Source organism: Chelonoidis abingdonii, chromosome 20, assembly GCF_003597395.2.
Source record: "Chelonoidis abingdonii isolate Lonesome George chromosome 20, CheloAbing_2.0, whole genome shotgun sequence".
Lineage (NCBI taxonomy): Eukaryota > Metazoa > Chordata > Testudines > Testudinidae > Chelonoidis > Chelonoidis abingdonii.
In genome coordinates this window covers 10,345,766-10,363,262 of record NC_133788.1, presented here as the reverse complement: position 1 = coordinate 10,363,262, position 17,497 = coordinate 10,345,766, and the positions used below count along the sequence as shown (strand labels likewise).

The window sequence follows — 17,497 nt, the reverse complement described above, 5'->3', positions numbered from 1 at the left end:
GATCACTGCAGCACACCAATGAGAGTGAAATTAATGCCTGATGAGGCCTATGCAGTACCAATTTCCAGTTATTTCACTGGAGCTGGATTGTGTCAACAAGCTGCAGAGTCACAGCAATGCTCATTGTAAATATTTCAGTGCACTACTGAGAGTTCATCAATTAAGGATCAAATAAAGAGGCTTGAAGTGGTTCTCTTCAGTGCCATTAATTCTTAGAAACATGGTTACTTGACAGATCTTTCCCTTTGACCATATCCTGCAGGGCACCTGTATTCTGACATCATCCACCTTCTCAGGGTTCTACTATGACTTTTTAGGTGAACAAATGACTGAACGTGGGCTGGGCTGTAAAGGTTTGCAGTTGACAACCCTTACTGCTCTCCTTCACCTCATCCATCCCCACTGCTGAAAGATTATAGTTGATGTTGCTTGATCAGAAATTTTCTTGTTTTCAACAGTCAGACTCCATTATCTAATCCTCCTTTATTTTTTCCTTTTAAAAGATGTTGTTTGCTCTGGCTTTTAGCATTTTATTTTATGCTGTATAAACTGTACAACTTTACTGCAAAGTACTATAGGTATACCATTATCTTCACTAGGCTGCTATAGTTCAGGTGACAATGATTTCCATTCTAATTCCATTCTCTGACACTTGCAACTTTATAAAAAAACGTGCCCCTTCCAGGAAGAAATTTCCCAAGACTGGATTTTGCCCAAATGTGGGGTGGGCGGGGGAAGAAGAGGTGAAAATTTCAGCAAAAATGGCTCAGACTAAGTACAAAAAGAGTAAGCAAACATATTTATTTATCATAATATAATTCTTGTGACCTCTTCCATGAAAAGCTTCAGTGCTATAAAGGCTATGGGTACAAAGCTGAAATTTAGCAATGAAATGGCCTTAATCGAAGATAAATGCTTTTCGGAATTCCAGGGAAATTTGGTTTTGATTTGACTGAATTATGACCCTTTGAACATTGCAAGCCAGATATGGACAATATGTTTTGCACAGGGATTTTGTTCGTCATGACAAGCATGTGGCTAAGAAAGCCTGCCAGCCTAGCTTAGCTGTGTTGTGTACGGGCAGTACATACAGGCTGACGCAAGGACCATGTAAGCAGAAAGCTTTGACCTTTTTGACATCTCTCAATAGCTAAATGATCATGCTACCCTGTCCCCAGCCTTGATACAAACCGCTGAATGCATGCAGCATCTTTACATGCCCCATACTGAGTCATGATCCTGCACTGGTTGGCATTACTTCTCCTACATTTAGAGTGCCTATATTGGATAAAATGGTTTTGCATTTCATCCGGTACAAAATACAACATTGATACATACCATTCAATAGTCACACAACCATCAAGAGAAGCCTGCATCAGAAGCCCACGAGCAAAAATGTGACGAACAGAGGCTCTTGTTTAAAATACATTGTTTCATTTTTATTTACATTTATTTATTTTTAAGAAAAGAACTTTGGGGCTAGGAGCAAAATAGCAGTAATGCTCTTGGAAGTATCAGCTTATTGTGTACCAAAGAAAATTGCATCCTTCGGGTCTTGGAAGGCACAGTTATACCCATTTTGCATATATATTGTGCATTACTTGGGGATCCGGGTGGGCAGAAGGGCTCTGTTGTACATATTTGTTCTGGCTATTGTTTATGCAGGTCTGACTGAATGAAGCAACAGTGGGTATCATTTCAATTTCTGATGTCAACATCAAATTACTTATTTAATTTCATGCCTGGCGAAGCATTGTATAGCTACACGCAGAATCATTTCACTTCATTTGTTATGCTGTGTTTTCTCGGCGATTGGCTTGCCTTCCAACTGACAGCTTTAATTACGACATGAATTTGATCACACTGCCAAATTAACATAATGCAACAAAGCATTTAAGCTCCTAGCCTCAGACAAAAAAAGAAAGACAGCATGCAGCCCATCAGCTTCTTGTGCGCCTGCCCATGCGCGCACACACACAAATTGGTATTATTCCAATTTGGATACCTCCCAGAAAACAAAATATTCTGAAGGAGCGGAAATGCTAGGAGTTAAACAGCCGAGAACTCAAGGGCTAACCCTCATTCTGGATTTTTTGGACTGAACATTATTGTAGAAGAAGCTGGAGGCAGAGAAGTGCAAATGTCGTAATATCTGAAGCTGAAACTGATGTGGAGAGTGAGGGCCGGGTGATAACATGACGACTTTGTTGGGGCCTGGTTCCTTCACTCTTTAATCAGACCTCAGTATATCTCCATGCATGGCATTGAGGCTTGTCTCCCTTCACTCAGTAGCCAGCATAATCTCCTTGCTAGCTTTGGGTACCCTGTGCACTTGGAAACACAGCCAGAAAGCATGAGAAACTGAGGAACTCAAGAGAGAAGCTATGTGCTTTTCCGGGACCTTGATATGACATCTGCGGAAGCAGAAGAGGCACCATATGTGCAGAGTGTTGAAGGGGTTGAGAAAAAGATCGAACAGGGTGTATATTTTTCCTGGCCCAGATGTTTCTCATCCTGTTATCAAACTGGACTTCTAAACAGTGTGATTTTGATGCCATTGGTAAGTCATTATTCCTCAAAGATCATCTCCTACCTGAAACCATGGAGGAGAAAAATAGCAGATTTTACTATTGCTACTCATGATCTAGAGCAATCATAACTTCTGCATGAGAGAGAGAACAAGTTACATAGATCGGAGATGACAGAACTCTTCAGCCATTTGTCACTATCCATATTTGTACGGTGTGCAAAGTTAGGGCTGGATGAACCATGAAGGATACAAGAATGGATTTCAATGGGACTACGCAGGTGCTTAAAGTTGACATGCTTAAATTTGCTTCAGTGCTTTGCTGCATTGAAGCCAAAGTGCTCAGGATCGAGCTTTTGTGGGGAGTTTTGCAGTGTGTTGACATTTCTACTCTCTCAGAAATAATAATCAGTGGTATAGTAGACTCGTTGGCTAATCCCCTTAACACTCTGAGATGTTTACCATCCAGGCCTGCTGGCTGCTATATACTCATTTCCCCCTACAAAGATTCCCTTACCTCCTCTCGCAACTGAGGGAAGGAAGGTGATCTCAAGTATTTCAAAAAAGGAAATCAAAGTTGAGTGAGTTGAGAGAGTTCCAGGCTGAGGAAAAGAGAAGGCACTGCCATGTTGTCTTAAAGCAAAATCTTAACAGAATGAATTCCACTACTGGCAAGATTTTGATGAGATTAAAATGACTATAGCACCCTATATATTCCCAGCTACACATAAAAAGGTGGCCTCCAATTTCTCTGCTTTAGGGCCCTAAAGCGAGCTCTATCCAGAAAGCAGAAAGTAAACAGTTATTCCAAAAAGACGATAGAAGGAGAGAGAGAGAGAGTGTGTGTGTGCACGCACGCACATTGGAGGGGGAAGGTGGAAGACCTGTTTACAAACTCAGTGAGATTTATCAACTCACTGTCCAACAGCTGCTGTCAGGAGCTGTCAGGTAATCATTCTCCTTAATTTACCAGAGGTCAAGTTTTCTGTTAATTACATTCTTTTGGAGCGTCAAGGGGAATGGGGCACAGGGAGAGATGGAAAAAGAGGGGACGGAAATCGGTTTCGCTGCATTGCATTTGACAAGAACATGGGGCAATTCTACTTCCTACTTTCTGACGGTATTTCAAAACTCATTAGGAGACAAGTCTCCTGATTAACATGGTCTTTTCATATTATTATTTTCTTTTTGGTTTTGACCAGAGCTCTTGCAAGTTCTGCAAATTACCTGCTTGGATCTCATCAGGCTGCAAAGGAATGATCCCTTGTAAAAATACTTTGACAATGTCTGGTTACCCAAGGATTGTAGACACATTTATAAAATGCATAGTTGAAAGATATCTGTCAGGAGAGGGAATGATGCCACTGACAAGTGAGTTTGCAACTGTTAATTAATTATACTATCCCCCTCTTTCTGCGTCTGTCACTGGGTTATCACTTAGGTTTCTCATTAAAGTTCATGAAGTTAACATTTCTATATCAACAGCTTACTTACAACCGGAGATTTGAAAATGGATTATCCATCTAAAATATATGCATTCCCTTCATTATACATCTTCATGCAGGAACCATGCCTACTGTTCTACACTGTATGACTACCACAGTAGAAATTCATCATGTTGAGAGTCCAAGATTTACTTTTCTGACCTGTGGGCTAATCTCAATGAGATATTTTAAATTTTACCCATATTTTCCATTGAGTACACAATCTCTTTGGGTATTTTTCCCAGGTAAAAAGTGTCTATGTCAGAGAAAATTCTGCAGCGAGAGAGATGAGGAGACATCTTAGTCTAATCTGTTGTTCTTTTCAGGACAATCAGTGTTGGCAAATAAGATGCAGACAACCTGCACCTTTTAAAAATGTATTATTTTTAAATAACACTATTAAGCTCTCAGACCTTGTTTGTTTGAAATAATGCAATTCAAGGTGGGATCTAACGGAGCTGGAAGTGAAACTATCAGAGCTGTTATCTGGGAATCCATCTTTAAAAAATAAGGTTTCTGCTGTAGCCTGAGAAGGAAACGTACAAAGATATTTACTTTTCATAACTGAAAGAATCCGAAAAAGGCTGGAGGCCACCGCAGGCCTAGATAACAAGATATCCACCTTATGCATGCTTCTTAAGTCTTAGCTGAACTGGCAGCACTGGACAGCAATCCAGGGGTCTCTTGAAAAGGCAAGTTTCAACCGTGTTATGTTATCAAAGCGTGACAGGGCTTGCTATCAACTTAGGCAAAAGAAATAAAAAAAATGTATTAATGAGATTATTGCTGAGATCGCCGCTCGCTGATAATGTAGTCCTCATGTGATCTCTTGGGTGTCTAATGGGAACGAAAAGCGTTTCCCTCCTTTCCATTATTTGCACTGTGAGGTTGAAGACAATGTATTGCCAGGGGATACAGGATGCATGTCTGTAAAACTAGGGCAATTGGAATCAGGAGCACTGGGGTCTAAGCCCAGCTCTGGTACTTGCTGTGAGGCATTCGACAAGTCTCGGTCCTTGGGTTCCCATCTTTAGTACACTGCAAGGCTTGCAGAGATGATGTTATCCAAGTGTAAAATATTCCCATCAGCCCCAAGCTGTGGTGCAGGCACATGACACAACCACGACTACAACAGTGAAGTACAACGAGTGTTGCCAAAAGATCTAAGTCAGTGGAAAATCTCAAATTACTTGCTGAAGTCAACTGCCTCTCCTTTGATGGTATCTTATTGCACTGATAACAGCCTCACCCTACGGCTACAAAGGGCAGGCTTTAAAACTAACATGAGGTCATCCATGAAGGTTGAGTTTAAGGGAGGGATGGGCCCCTAAAATAATGGAGCAAAGGAGAGAGAAAGATGGAGGTGGTTTCATACCATCACATCAGCAGTTTAGGAGGCTATTCCAGAAGTACTGCACAGGGTCGCTAGAACTAGCTCTGTACCTTGAGGCTTAAATTTGCCAAGAAAATGGGTTTAAAAAAAAAGTTCTGCTTTTCTCAGTCTCATTTCTGCTCAATTTGATCTCATCTGTGCAAGCCACCCTATGTTACCTGTCTTCCAAATCTGAACACCTATTTCTGAGTCTTGGGTATCATTTATTATGCACTAGAGATATAGGACCAGACCTTCAGATGGAGGGGGTCTGGTGAAATGGTGATGAATTAAACCAGCTGAGGATCTGACCCATCAAACGTCCTATAGATGAACCATTGTACTTTTTTAAAAAATCCACCCGCCCGGTTAGATGATCTAATTACAGCAAAAAGAAGGTCCATTTTGTTCCCAGAATGTGTCTACTCTCATTCTAGGTATTGGTTGAATAACTGATGCATAGTTTAAATCGGTGCATGGTTAATACTCTGCAACAGAGAGAGGAAGCAAGCTTTTTTTTTTTTGGCATGGAGAGATACCCTCTCTTCATTAGTACTGGCTCCTTCAATGGGAAGTTTGGCAAAGCAGTGGAGGAAAAACTTGTACATGTTATACCTGTTAGCCATGTTATACTTGTTCAGTGAATAAAAATGACTTGAGTCTCTCCAGTTCTCCAATACCTTCTGCAAGTATGAAATTCGTTACAGTAAATACATCCCCCCCTCACCTTCCCATCCTGGGTAAGAGCCTACCGTACTTATCAAACTAGTGTTCACCGTGTAGCTAATTATACATAATCCATCTACGGGTAACAGATTAGATCTGAGTTTCACTGTTAAACTATCAGCATGTATCACTGATGAATGTGTATTATGTATGCAAGTAAAATAAAACTAATGCATGGCCTGTAGGCTTTAGGTCTGAGAGATATGTAACTTGTCCACAGAAAGCCACAGAGGCTTCAAGCAAGTTGGCATGACTAGATAACTGAGACAGAATCCTGTATCAGTAAATTGTAAGATTACAGTAAAAGACGGGTTTGAATGCTGATGCTCTGGAACTATGAAGCAATAAATGGGAAAAATCTGCCACAACGTACCAGTTAATACCACAAGATGCCCAACAGTAACATTTCAGGCGACTCTGTAACAACCTCAAGTTGCTATCGTAACTCACTGATTTATATGGGAACGAGGGGAATGAAGGGGATAGCCTATGAGAGATGGGTCACCCTAAAATTCATGGGATGTTGAAGTGCAAATAAAGAAAGAGAGGATGTCACTTTAATGTATATGCATGAGCATAGTGGACATAAAAGAAAACCAGAATAAAAGCTGTTGACTAGCCTGGGAAGCATATTAGGAGACACTCACCGGGGTGGCCACCTGATAATTATCCTACTCCTTTCGATGTTTCCCCAGGGGATGGGAGTATGAAATCATTGATGCTGGACAACGTATGGTTTGTCTCTATCTGAGTATTTGCAGTAGTTGTGGCATCCATTATCTGCTTAATGAAATTGTTAATAAAAGGACATTTGACAACTTGTGAGTGTATTACTTTGTGGTCACTTTTTCTCACGTACTCCCAGAGTCTCTAAATCTATCGATATTTATCAAGGTGGTTCTCCCCCTGTTAATCCTGATGTTGTTGCTCAGGAGCTCGAATCTTGGGCACATGTCACTGTGGTCTAAGATACCAACCTACCAATATTACAGAGGCTACAACTGTCTAGTTCATTGCAACATAACAAATCAATCAACTCTTTTCTTTCAACTGGCTGCAAGTGAGTGACCCCCTACACACAAATAGAGACTGTTAATAAATTTAGAAGGAGTCCATTCCACAAGGGGGCAGGAGGAGTTCAGCAGCACATTGCTCCCCAGGGGCCAAATTCTGCCCTGATTTACACCCTTCAAAAAAAGGATGCAACTCAGGGCAGTATTTGGCCTCAGGAGTTTTACTTACGTCACTGAGTCTTTCCCGAGAGCTGCTCCGATGGAATCCTTTCGATTCTCCACTGGCACTTTCACTGTCACTGTCTCGGCAACTGTTCTGACCTGGCTTGAGCTGCAGAAGACAGAAAAAGGACATACAAAAAGCAGAAGTTTAGATTGGCTCAGATAATTCTTCCTCTCTGATGTTACTCCTTAGCGTCACTGCTGTGGCACCTGTAGTACCGCAAAGGCAAGATCCAGCCTCAGCATCTACAGGTTTCTGACAATCACAGACCTATTCCAAGTGGTATCACAATTGCACATGAATGTCTAGAGTGTCAGTCTGCTGAAATACAAGCAAACAAGGTCCCTGTCCCAAAGAACTTACAATTTAAGTCTTTTAACCTGAAAACATTGAGCCACATAAATAAAGTTACTTGCACCACTGAGATTGCTTCTTTTCATAAAGTTACCAACCCCCAACTAAGCATGTACACCATCAATGCCTAATTTAGTAAGATCAACTGAGGATCTAAGATCAACTGAAGACACTTTAGAGAGGTCATGATCTTCACTATGGGGATGTTTTGGAGGACTGGAGCCTAAACTCTTTAGTTAGTTTCATAAAAGCTTCTTGGCTGTTCTATATATTCATAAATGATAAACCTTGGAGGTTAAAAAAATCCCCACTCTTTCTGTGTGTCTGAGAACACGTACTGCCTTCGGATGCTGTAAATTGTACAAGTTAAACACTCAGAGTATTAATGCAGCTAGACTGCTGTCTAAACATGATATAATTAGTAGAAATGAGTGAATATTGACAAAACATTTCTATTTATCTACATTTCACTACCATTTGCTTGATTTTACGAAATAATTTGCTTCTGTCCTTTTGCATTTTTTCTGTGAGCATTTGTGTGACTGGGTTCTACTGGCATGAATATTTGTAGAAGACAAATTTCAAAGCCGTGAGTATATATGGAAACTGAATTTTAAATTAACATATCAGAGTATTTTGCACCAGAAGTGCACATAGGAAGAATACTATGGGATTTATCAGAACAAAAATCACAACCTTTCAACAGTTGAAGAACAAATACCAAATACTGGCATAGAGGTATGCAGAATCAACTATAAATAATTAGCAAAACTACTCATCTAATTCTTTCTACTAATGAATAAATTCAAGGAGATTGTGATCTGCTCACAGGTATTCCATGAATAGCAAAACAAAATCTAAAAATGGGATTTTCAAAAGAGCTTGGATAAATTCTTTATTGTGAACTATCCTCTGAGCACAAATATTTATACATCTGTCCAAGGAGTTCTCCACTGTTTCACTGTGCTTTCTGGAGTATTTATGAACACTCCTGTTCTGTCTTGTCCATATAGGAGCTGAGAACCACAGCATTTCCAGCTCTTATCAGTTTCAGCAGCAGAAACCAAAACCTCTCCGTTCACAGAACTACAAGAATCTTGTCGATCAATCCAAGCTCTTACTATTTTACTTTATTCACTTTTTTATTTCTGGTCTATTTGCCCTACAAAGCGTGCTGCAAGCTTTTCCCAGCACACATGTACACACAGACTCACACACACACACACTTACTCTCTTCTCCTCCCCTCGTGGGTTTACCACCTGAATGCATGAAGCATCTTGGAACTTGTGCCCTAGTAGTAGATTGTCACTATTCCCCTTCTCCTCTGCCACTCCCACAGAATTTGGTCAAGAACAAACTGCTAGGAAAAGTAAGCACTCTGCAACTTGTATTTCCTGCTATGAAGGCAACTCACCTTCAATTTCACCTTCTCTACAGCTGTATTCTGAGACAATTGGTTTTTTACACAAACAGTTTATTTAAACTCCTTTAAAGATATGCACTTCATACCCCGAGACACTAGAATGTATTTTGCTCTTGCTAAAAGAAAGGTAGTCCACCGGACTGGGATGGGGGTGCAGAGAGGGGGAAGGCACCTGCTATCTATGCCAATGCCCAGCCCTGCCAATGCCCTAGTATGTAATCTTAAATGAATCACTTCACCCCTGTGCCTTAATTTCCTCAAGTGTTAAATGGGGATGATGATACTTTACCTCCTTTAAAAGTGCTTTGAGACCCTTGGCTGAAAGGTGCTATTTTAGAGCTGGACATTGCTCTTAAACAGTCCTTCACAGATAGGGTTGCCAACTTTCAAATTGCAGAAAGTCTAATAGCTTTGCTCTGCCCCTTTCCTAAGGTCATGTCCCTTCTCCAAGGCCCTGCCCCCACTCACTCCTTCTGTCACTCACTCTCTCCTACCCTCGCTCATTCATTTTCACTGGGCTGGGACAGATGGTTGGGGTGTGGGAGGAGTGAGGGTTCTGGGGTGAGTCCAGAGTGCAGGAGGGAGCTCTGGGCTGGGGGTGTGGGTGTAGGCTCCAGGAGGGAATTTGGGTGTGGGAGGGGGCTCAGGGCTGAGGCAGGGCCACAAGAGGGGGTGAGGGGTGTAGGCTCTGGGTGGTGCTTACCTCAAGCATCTCCCGGGAAAAATGGCCAGCATGCCCCTCCGGCTCTTAAGCGGAAGGGTGGCCACGGGGGCTCTGCACACTGCACCTGCCCACTGCGATTCCCAACCAATGGGAGCTGCAAGCCAGCACTTGGGGTGGGGGCAGTGTGCAGAGCCTCTGTGGGTCTCCCCAAGCTGGAGAGATGTGTAGGTAGCTTTCCGGGAACTGCACAGAGCTGAGTAGGGAGCATGTCTTAGCCTCATTGCGCCACCAACTGGACACCCAGCAACCCTATTCACAGACTATTTAAAATATAAAAGTGTAGCATCCACATTTATCATAGGAATTTCAGAACCTTTTCAGCAGTAACCTACGGCTCACTTATTTGTACCACAGCCCACTACCAATTGGGTGGCTTGTGTGCATTCATTTAATAGGCCTGTGGTATCCCTTCAAGAGCCAAACTGCTAGACCTGTGTGAAAGTTTTGGGGGCAGATCCTCAGGGAGTGGAAATGCACATAGCTACCATGATTTCACTCAGTTGAGATACTCCACATCACACTCTTTACAATGGAACACAGACTGAATGGGTTGGGAACAGCGGTGCCCTCGCGACTGCGTCTGCGCCGACTGAGGTTTATGGGACTGAGGCGAGAAGGAGAATTAGGGGGGAAAAAAACTTTCCATAATCCCTACCCACAAAGAAGAAATTATTTCATATTCTCTAAAGACAAGCTAGCTGGGCTCTGAAGGCCAGAAATGCTTTCAATCAATGTGGGGTAGCGGCTAGAGTTCTATGTGGGAAAACACCTAGCTGAAGCAAGGATGGATGCGCATAAGCGACGAATGTTCCAGAAGCTCTGTCAGACCACCCCAATATCCACAGTTCCTGCCTCACCATATGCTCAGTCTCTTTGCATTGGCTAAAAAAAGAAAGCTCTTGGGTCCCTCTAGCACAGGAGTGGGCAAACTTTTTGGCTTGGGGGCCACATTGGGGAATAGAAATTCATGGTGGGCCATGAATGCTCATAAAATTGTGGTTGGGGTGTGTGGGGGGGTAAGGGCTCTGGTTGCGGGTGAGGGCTTGGGGGTGGGGCTGGGGATGAGAGGTTTGGGGTACAGTAGGGTGCTCCGGGCTGGGATTGAGGGATTTCGTGAGTGGGAGGGGGATCATGGCTGCGGCTGGGGCAGGGGCTTTGGGAGAGGCTCAGGGGTGCAGGCTCCAAGTGGCACTTACCTGAGCTCCTGGAAGCAGCAGCATGTCCCTTCGTGTGGAGCTGCCCCTGATCCTGCTAGAGTGCTGGAGCGGGGCCATGCGGCTGCTTCTGGGAGCTGCATGGTGCAGCCCCCGATGCTGCACCCTGGATCGGGGCCATGCCGCGGCTTCCAGAGCCGCATGGTGCAGCCCTTGACCCGGTGCGCCAGCTGGAGCGCAAGAGCAGGGCAAGCCCCAGACCCTGCTCCCCAGCAGGAGCTCACAGGGCAAGTTAAAACGGTTTGCAGGCCGGATCAAGCCCACGGGCCATAGGTTGCCCACCCCTGCTCTAGCAGCTGAAAAATTTTAAAAAAGGAAAAGAAAAAAGCTGATATAAATGTTTATAATGTATTATCCTAACTGAAGTAAGTACCATGGCTAAACCATAAAGTCTCAGCTAAACAGAACATTATTGCAAACGTAATGTCTTATCAGACCGATCTAATGGATTTGTTTTTGGGGTCATAACTAATTCAAGAGGTCTAATCCTTCATATATAATTCATAGATCTTATCTATGACCAAAATGTACTGTAATGTTATGGCCCCAGCTTTAAAATTCAACCAGTCTCAGGAAAATATATCTACTTTCACTAACTTGGTAGTGTGTCAACAACTGCTTGGTGGGGGAAAGACTCCTACTGTTACTGAGGCTTGAAGATTTTTTTTTTTTAGCAGCAGTTTTTCACATATTTTTATGCCAGAGTTTTCGGTATCTATTTTATTTAATAAATATTTTCCTGTCTCACTATTTAATCATCAGAGCTTCTAACTATATCAGCAGCTTTTCCCTTTCAGCTCTTGCACTTAGTTCTCTTCACAGAGAAGAAAATGTACAGAACAGCTTAAAATAAAAACCCAAAACAGTGAATATAAACCCAGTAATAAAAGCAGCAGCATTTTTTCATTGTTGCAGGAAGCCATCTTTTTTCTGTGCCAGATTGTGTGATCAATAGGTCCTTCAGTCATTGGGATACTGATCTAATTGGGCTGGTTAACCATCTTTAATACCCAGCCAGGAAATTTTTGATCATTGTTTTCATTACTCTTGCTGAAGACCTAACAAACTCCCGTCACTGCTGGACTCAGCAGAAACTGGATTTATCTGGTGCACAGCTTTCAAGAATTAGCTATCAGCACTGCTCATTTTTATAGTTCTCCCATTAGGTGGTGAGTTCCAGCTAGTTACAAGGAGAGAAGAGAAGCCCAGCAGGTGTCATTTTTCCAGACACAATTTACAGAAAGTCAGAGGATATGGCTGAGATATCTGAGACCAGAACTCAAGACGAACAAAGCGAATTGTGTAGACTGCAGAGCAAACTCAGAGGCAAGTCCAGGTTAAAATTCCTCATTTCTCCACATTTTCCTTTGTTTTTCCAAGCAGAGATTTTCTCATGCCAGACTGCTGTGGGTTTCCCTTTTATTCCAAAAAGGAATAAGAAAGTATCAAACTGTACCGTAGATTCAGCTGGTCAAAGTTAAAGAGAGACTGCAACAACAAATCTGGTAAAAAGGACTGCAAATAAAAGGTTAGATCCTCAGCTATTCTGGCATGGGCAGCGGGTGAACCTTCCCCTGGGGAAGGTTGGTTCCCAGGCCTACTTCTGTCCGCAGCCCCGCCTCTTCTGCCCAGGCCCCGCCCCCTCCCTACTCAGCCCACTTGCTACATCCTTCCTTTACTCCCCTCTCTTCCCCGCGAGGCCTCTACTGCCCACAGGGACAGGGCAAGCAGGGACCTTATGGGGGAAGGAGGAGAGGAGGGATATGGCAGGTGGGCAGAGCCTCATGGTGGTACAGGAGAGGAGGGACACAGCAAGTGGCAGGGACCTCTATGGGTGTGCGTGTAGTGAAGTGGAGAGACTCAGCGAGGCAGTGAGGCCTGGGGGAAAGGGTGAAGCATGGACAGGAAGAGGCAGAGCACAGGCAAGGCCATCACATCCCAGGCATCCGGCAGCAGTGTGGCAGTGGATTATATCCACCGCTCATGCATTCTGGATAAGCTTGGAGCACTGCTCTGCTAGCACAAAACAGCTTAGTCAATAGTTAGGTGGAACACAGGAACTATGATTGATCCTATATCATTCCTCTCCTGGGATCTAGTGCAGGGGACAGAGCCAGGGAAAAGAGCCCACTATGTGAGTCTCTTCTACAATAATTTCCACTGCAGCCAGTGACAGCTGGCGCACAGTTTACAGCCGCCTCCAGACTAAAGTACACTGGGAACCTAGCCTGCTGCTGAGTTGGTCAATGATCGGGCAAGGGTTTGCAACTAGCATCTTTTGGCTCCTTAGCCACACTTCAGAATATGGCCATGTGCGTTTTTACAAAATCTAACAAATGCTTTCATGATCCAGAAATGCCAGCAATGAGGACTTGGGATTGTTTCACAATGTAATCATACTCCTGCACCGTTAGCAACCCAAGTAATACAGAATTGTGCTAGCGTACAGAAACCAGAAAGTGAGACTGAATACACACAGAAAGTGAACGTGAGCACTCTACTTCTATTTGCCCAAGTTGAGTAACATGGGGATCACGTGTTGGAAAACACATTTGCCATTTTAAAAAACTTTCCTGTTGTGATGTTTAGTGTCATCAGTAACTAAGACATTGGTACTGAAGGGCATATATTAAATTCCTCCCTCCCCCCAGGTACCCGCATTTTTCTATTTAAAATAACTCATAATGAAAGAAAGGTTAGAAAAAGAGAGAGAGAGGTCTTGTGGTTAAGGCACTGGACCAGGACTCAAAGAGATCTGGGTTCAATTTCTACATCATACAGACTTCCTGGCTGACCTTAAATTGTTCGTGCCTCTCATCTCTCTGCCAAAGGAGGATACCATCACATCTTTTCTCCCACTCTTTCTGCCTGGTCTACTATTTAGACAATAAGATCTTTGGAGAAAGGACTGTCTCTTACTGTGTGTCTGTACAGTACCCAGAAGAGTGATCCTGTAATACAAGTAATATACCTGCACCCTGACACAAAATGCTTGAGGAAATGTCATGATAAAATGAAAAAAAAAAAAATACCAACACACCCACCTGTTTTTTTGTTGTTGGTCCCCTCCCGCTCATCCCCGAGTTCCCATCAGCACACATTCTAAAGATACTATCTTAAGAGAACTTAAGTTTGGTCAAAGGCACTGAACTGCTTGTCAGCAGAATCAGAAATATGATAAGACAGACATGAGCTACTGTGGAGCTTAGTGTGAGGAACATGCAGAGAGGAAACTGCTGAAGGACACGCAGGAAGTTATAGAGATTTTGAGTCTGGCTCTCAGCAAGGGAGGTCTGACACTATCAGTTAGTTACTATATCAATAGATGAGAGAAAAACAGAGAGATCAGTTGAGGTTTGAACGCACAGTCAAATCACAAAGAAACTGACCAAAAATTACTAGGTTTCTGAATAAACCTATAGTTTCCAAAACGAATACATGGATAGAAATGTACAACCGCTTGCTCTTAGTGACACTCTAATAAGTGCTGGAGAAACAGAAGAGGAAAGGATTGCAAATAATGCTGCATGACATAGAAACTAAGGAGATTCTAGGTGTGAAGGGATTTTTGCATGCAAGCTTCATGAACATGATGTGTTGTGTGCACACCTATGAGATAATGGGGCACTTAAATCCATGAAAGTCAAAGAGCAACCTAAATACTCAACATTACCCACAAAGAATTAAGCTCTGCACTATGCAGTATTTATCTACTAGATTTCTATGTTGAAGATAAAGGTTGATATACATTAAAGGCAAAATTTGACCTAATTACACAGCCTTTATTTATTTATAGAGGCATAGGACTGTACATACTATATTAGTCAGGCATCTCAGAAATGATGCATGGACACAAGAGGGCAAACCATAAAATAATATTCAGGAAAACTCAAAAAACATGGATCTACGGTGGTTTCTTTGCCTCTGGGCAGAACAATGGAGGAGGGAGATAATCATGATAGGGGATGAGGCAGAAAGAATGAGCGTGCCAAAGAACAGATAGCAACATCCTAGGAAGTCACCAGTCTATTCTGGTGGCTCCCGTAGGCAGAGGTTTTTAAAGGTATTTAAGCATCACAGTGCTCAGTGCCACTGTGCCTAGTTAAATTTTCCCAAATGGATTTAGGCACTTGTGAATCTAAATCTAAATGGACTTGATGGAATTTAGGCCCCTAAGTGCCTAAATGAAAAAGGCTCCTAAATGTGTAGGTGTTGTGGCACTGAGCCTCCCAACCCCCCAATAGTTTTAAAAATCTGGGCCTAAGCCACTTGATATAATTCCATAATGCTGATGGGTGGTTAGCAGGTAACGAAAAGCAAAATAAATAAATCTACAAACAATTAAGCGAAAGCCTTTTTCACATAGTTTATGGAATGTGTCAAAAACACCCTCATGCTGCTCTTCTGAGCTATTTTTTTGTTTCTTTATTGCCACCCGATACCATTTGGCAGCTCTACTTCTAGGCTATGGTATAGTCCCCAAATGCCCAAGTTTCTGCATCATATGGAATTAAAGGATTATTTCACTACATTGTCCTTTTAAACTAGGAATAACAACACTTCTACCCATTATAGTGCACTCAGCAAGCTAAGCCTTTCCCAGAGCCTTAGAAGAGGACACCTGCTTCTCAAGGGATAGAATAACCTTCCTGCAATGAGTAGAATTAGGCTCTCATTTCTGCCGGTCACTCTTTATTTACACAGCTTTCGTAAGGACAAGAGAATCCAAAACTCTTTGTGATCCAACTTCTAGCTGGGTGAGCACTGTCTGTTCAATAAAATGGATACGTATACATACAATTAGCAATAGTTTATTCTGATTATTATTATTTGTTAAAGGCCAACAATAATATCTGTCCCTACATAAAACACATCTGGGTCTCTGTGTGCTACTGTAATTCAAAAATAAATAATAAATCCATATGCTACCCCCAAGACCATCCAGACATGGGGTTCTCAAACTGGGATGTTATTACACGGGCGGAGGGGATCGTGAACTCTCAGCCTCCACCCCCAAACTCTGCTTTGCCTCCAGCATTTATAATAGTGTTAAACATTTTTTCAAAAAGTAATTTAGAAGGGGGTCGCACTCATAGGATTGCTGTGTAAAAGGGGTCATCAATATAGAAGTTTAAGAGCCATTAATTGAGATGGTCCTTCCAGACATGTTTGGCAAGAAAACAAAAAACACGTCAGCCTTGCACTAAATCCTTGAGATAACAAATCTGGTTCTGGCTGATCAAGAGGCTGGAAGTGTGTTCCATAGTCGGGGAACTTCACAGAGAAAACCCAGCTGACAATTCCCTTTAGGCCTGCGGAGCTGCAGCTCAGGCGCTGAGTTCAGGCAGGAGAAAGAGGCGGCCTCTTAGGGCTCTGGAGCACAAACCATTTAGTACTGTGTGGGGTTAAGAACGAACACCTAGAATTCCACCCCAGATGCCAGCATGCAGCCAACGCAGCTCATGGGGCACTGGCATCCTGTGTCTCCGAGTGTAAATTTCCATCACAAGTGCATTCCACACCTGCCTTATGTTTCCAGCAGGCCTCAAAAGATATAGCCAAATGCCAAGTGCACTACAGCAGCATGTTTTTATTGAGATCATAACCATAGTGAGCATTATTGCACCCTTCTTTGGGGGCCCACAGCAACAGCCTACACTCAAGCAAGACACTGATCATGTGAGCTTTGGTCACAAGCAGCACTCAGGCATTTTCAAGGAGTTATTTTGTAGTTTTTCCTTATTTGGGATCCAAAGAGGTTTTACTTCAAGTGAGCCAGGGGAATGAGCAAGAGTTCCCGGGCTCAAACATGGACCCAACCCCACTGGATCCCCCAAGCTTCCACTAGATTACCAGCCTAGCCATGAAGTGAAAATCCTCTTCTTCTGATCATAAGGAGAATAGCTGGGAAGGTCGTAATGTGGATTCATGCTTTACTCATTAGCATCTGTCAGGATAGGAACAATCTGGTTACAACAGGAGACCAGGTTCAACATAATGATCACATGTGGATGGTTGTCATGTTGCCATTTTTGATGCCCTGGAAGGTTTTTCCGATTCATTTTCTGCCAGTGGTGTCACCACATGCTCTGATGTGATTGATCTTTATGTGCTAGGAGGAGGAAAAACTAAGTTTCCAAAAGCCTTTAATCAGGGGGCTTAAAAATTGATGATTTAAACAAATACACAAAATTCAATTTAATAATCAAAGTGACAATTTCATCTCTTACTGTGTTCCATTCCTGATTTTTGTTGGGGTTATTATTTATGTAGTTTCTCCCCACGAGGGCAGCTCCAGGCACCAGCACACCAAGCACATGTCTGCGGTGGCAAGCCGAGGGGGGCGGCCTGCTGATCACTGTGAGGGCGGCAGTCAGGCTGCTTTCGGCGGCATACCTGGGGTATGCCGAAGGCGTGGGACCGGCAGACCGCCTGC

At 42.9% G+C, this 17,497-nt stretch overlaps 1 protein-coding gene across 6 annotated transcripts in view; it reads right to left on the bottom strand.

Annotated features, from left to right (window-relative positions):
• AUTS2 (activator of transcription and developmental regulator AUTS2) overlaps positions 1-17,497 on the bottom strand; it is a 986,700-nt gene that overhangs the window by 520,132 nt on the left and 449,071 nt on the right. For all 6 annotated transcript variants that reach the window (XM_075073927.1, XM_075073930.1, XM_075073929.1 and 3 more), the window contains one exon: positions 7,352-7,453. In XM_075073927.1, the coding sequence (XP_074930028.1) occupies positions 7,352-7,453 (102 nt within the window). The remainder of the gene's footprint in view (positions 1-7,351; positions 7,454-17,497) is intronic.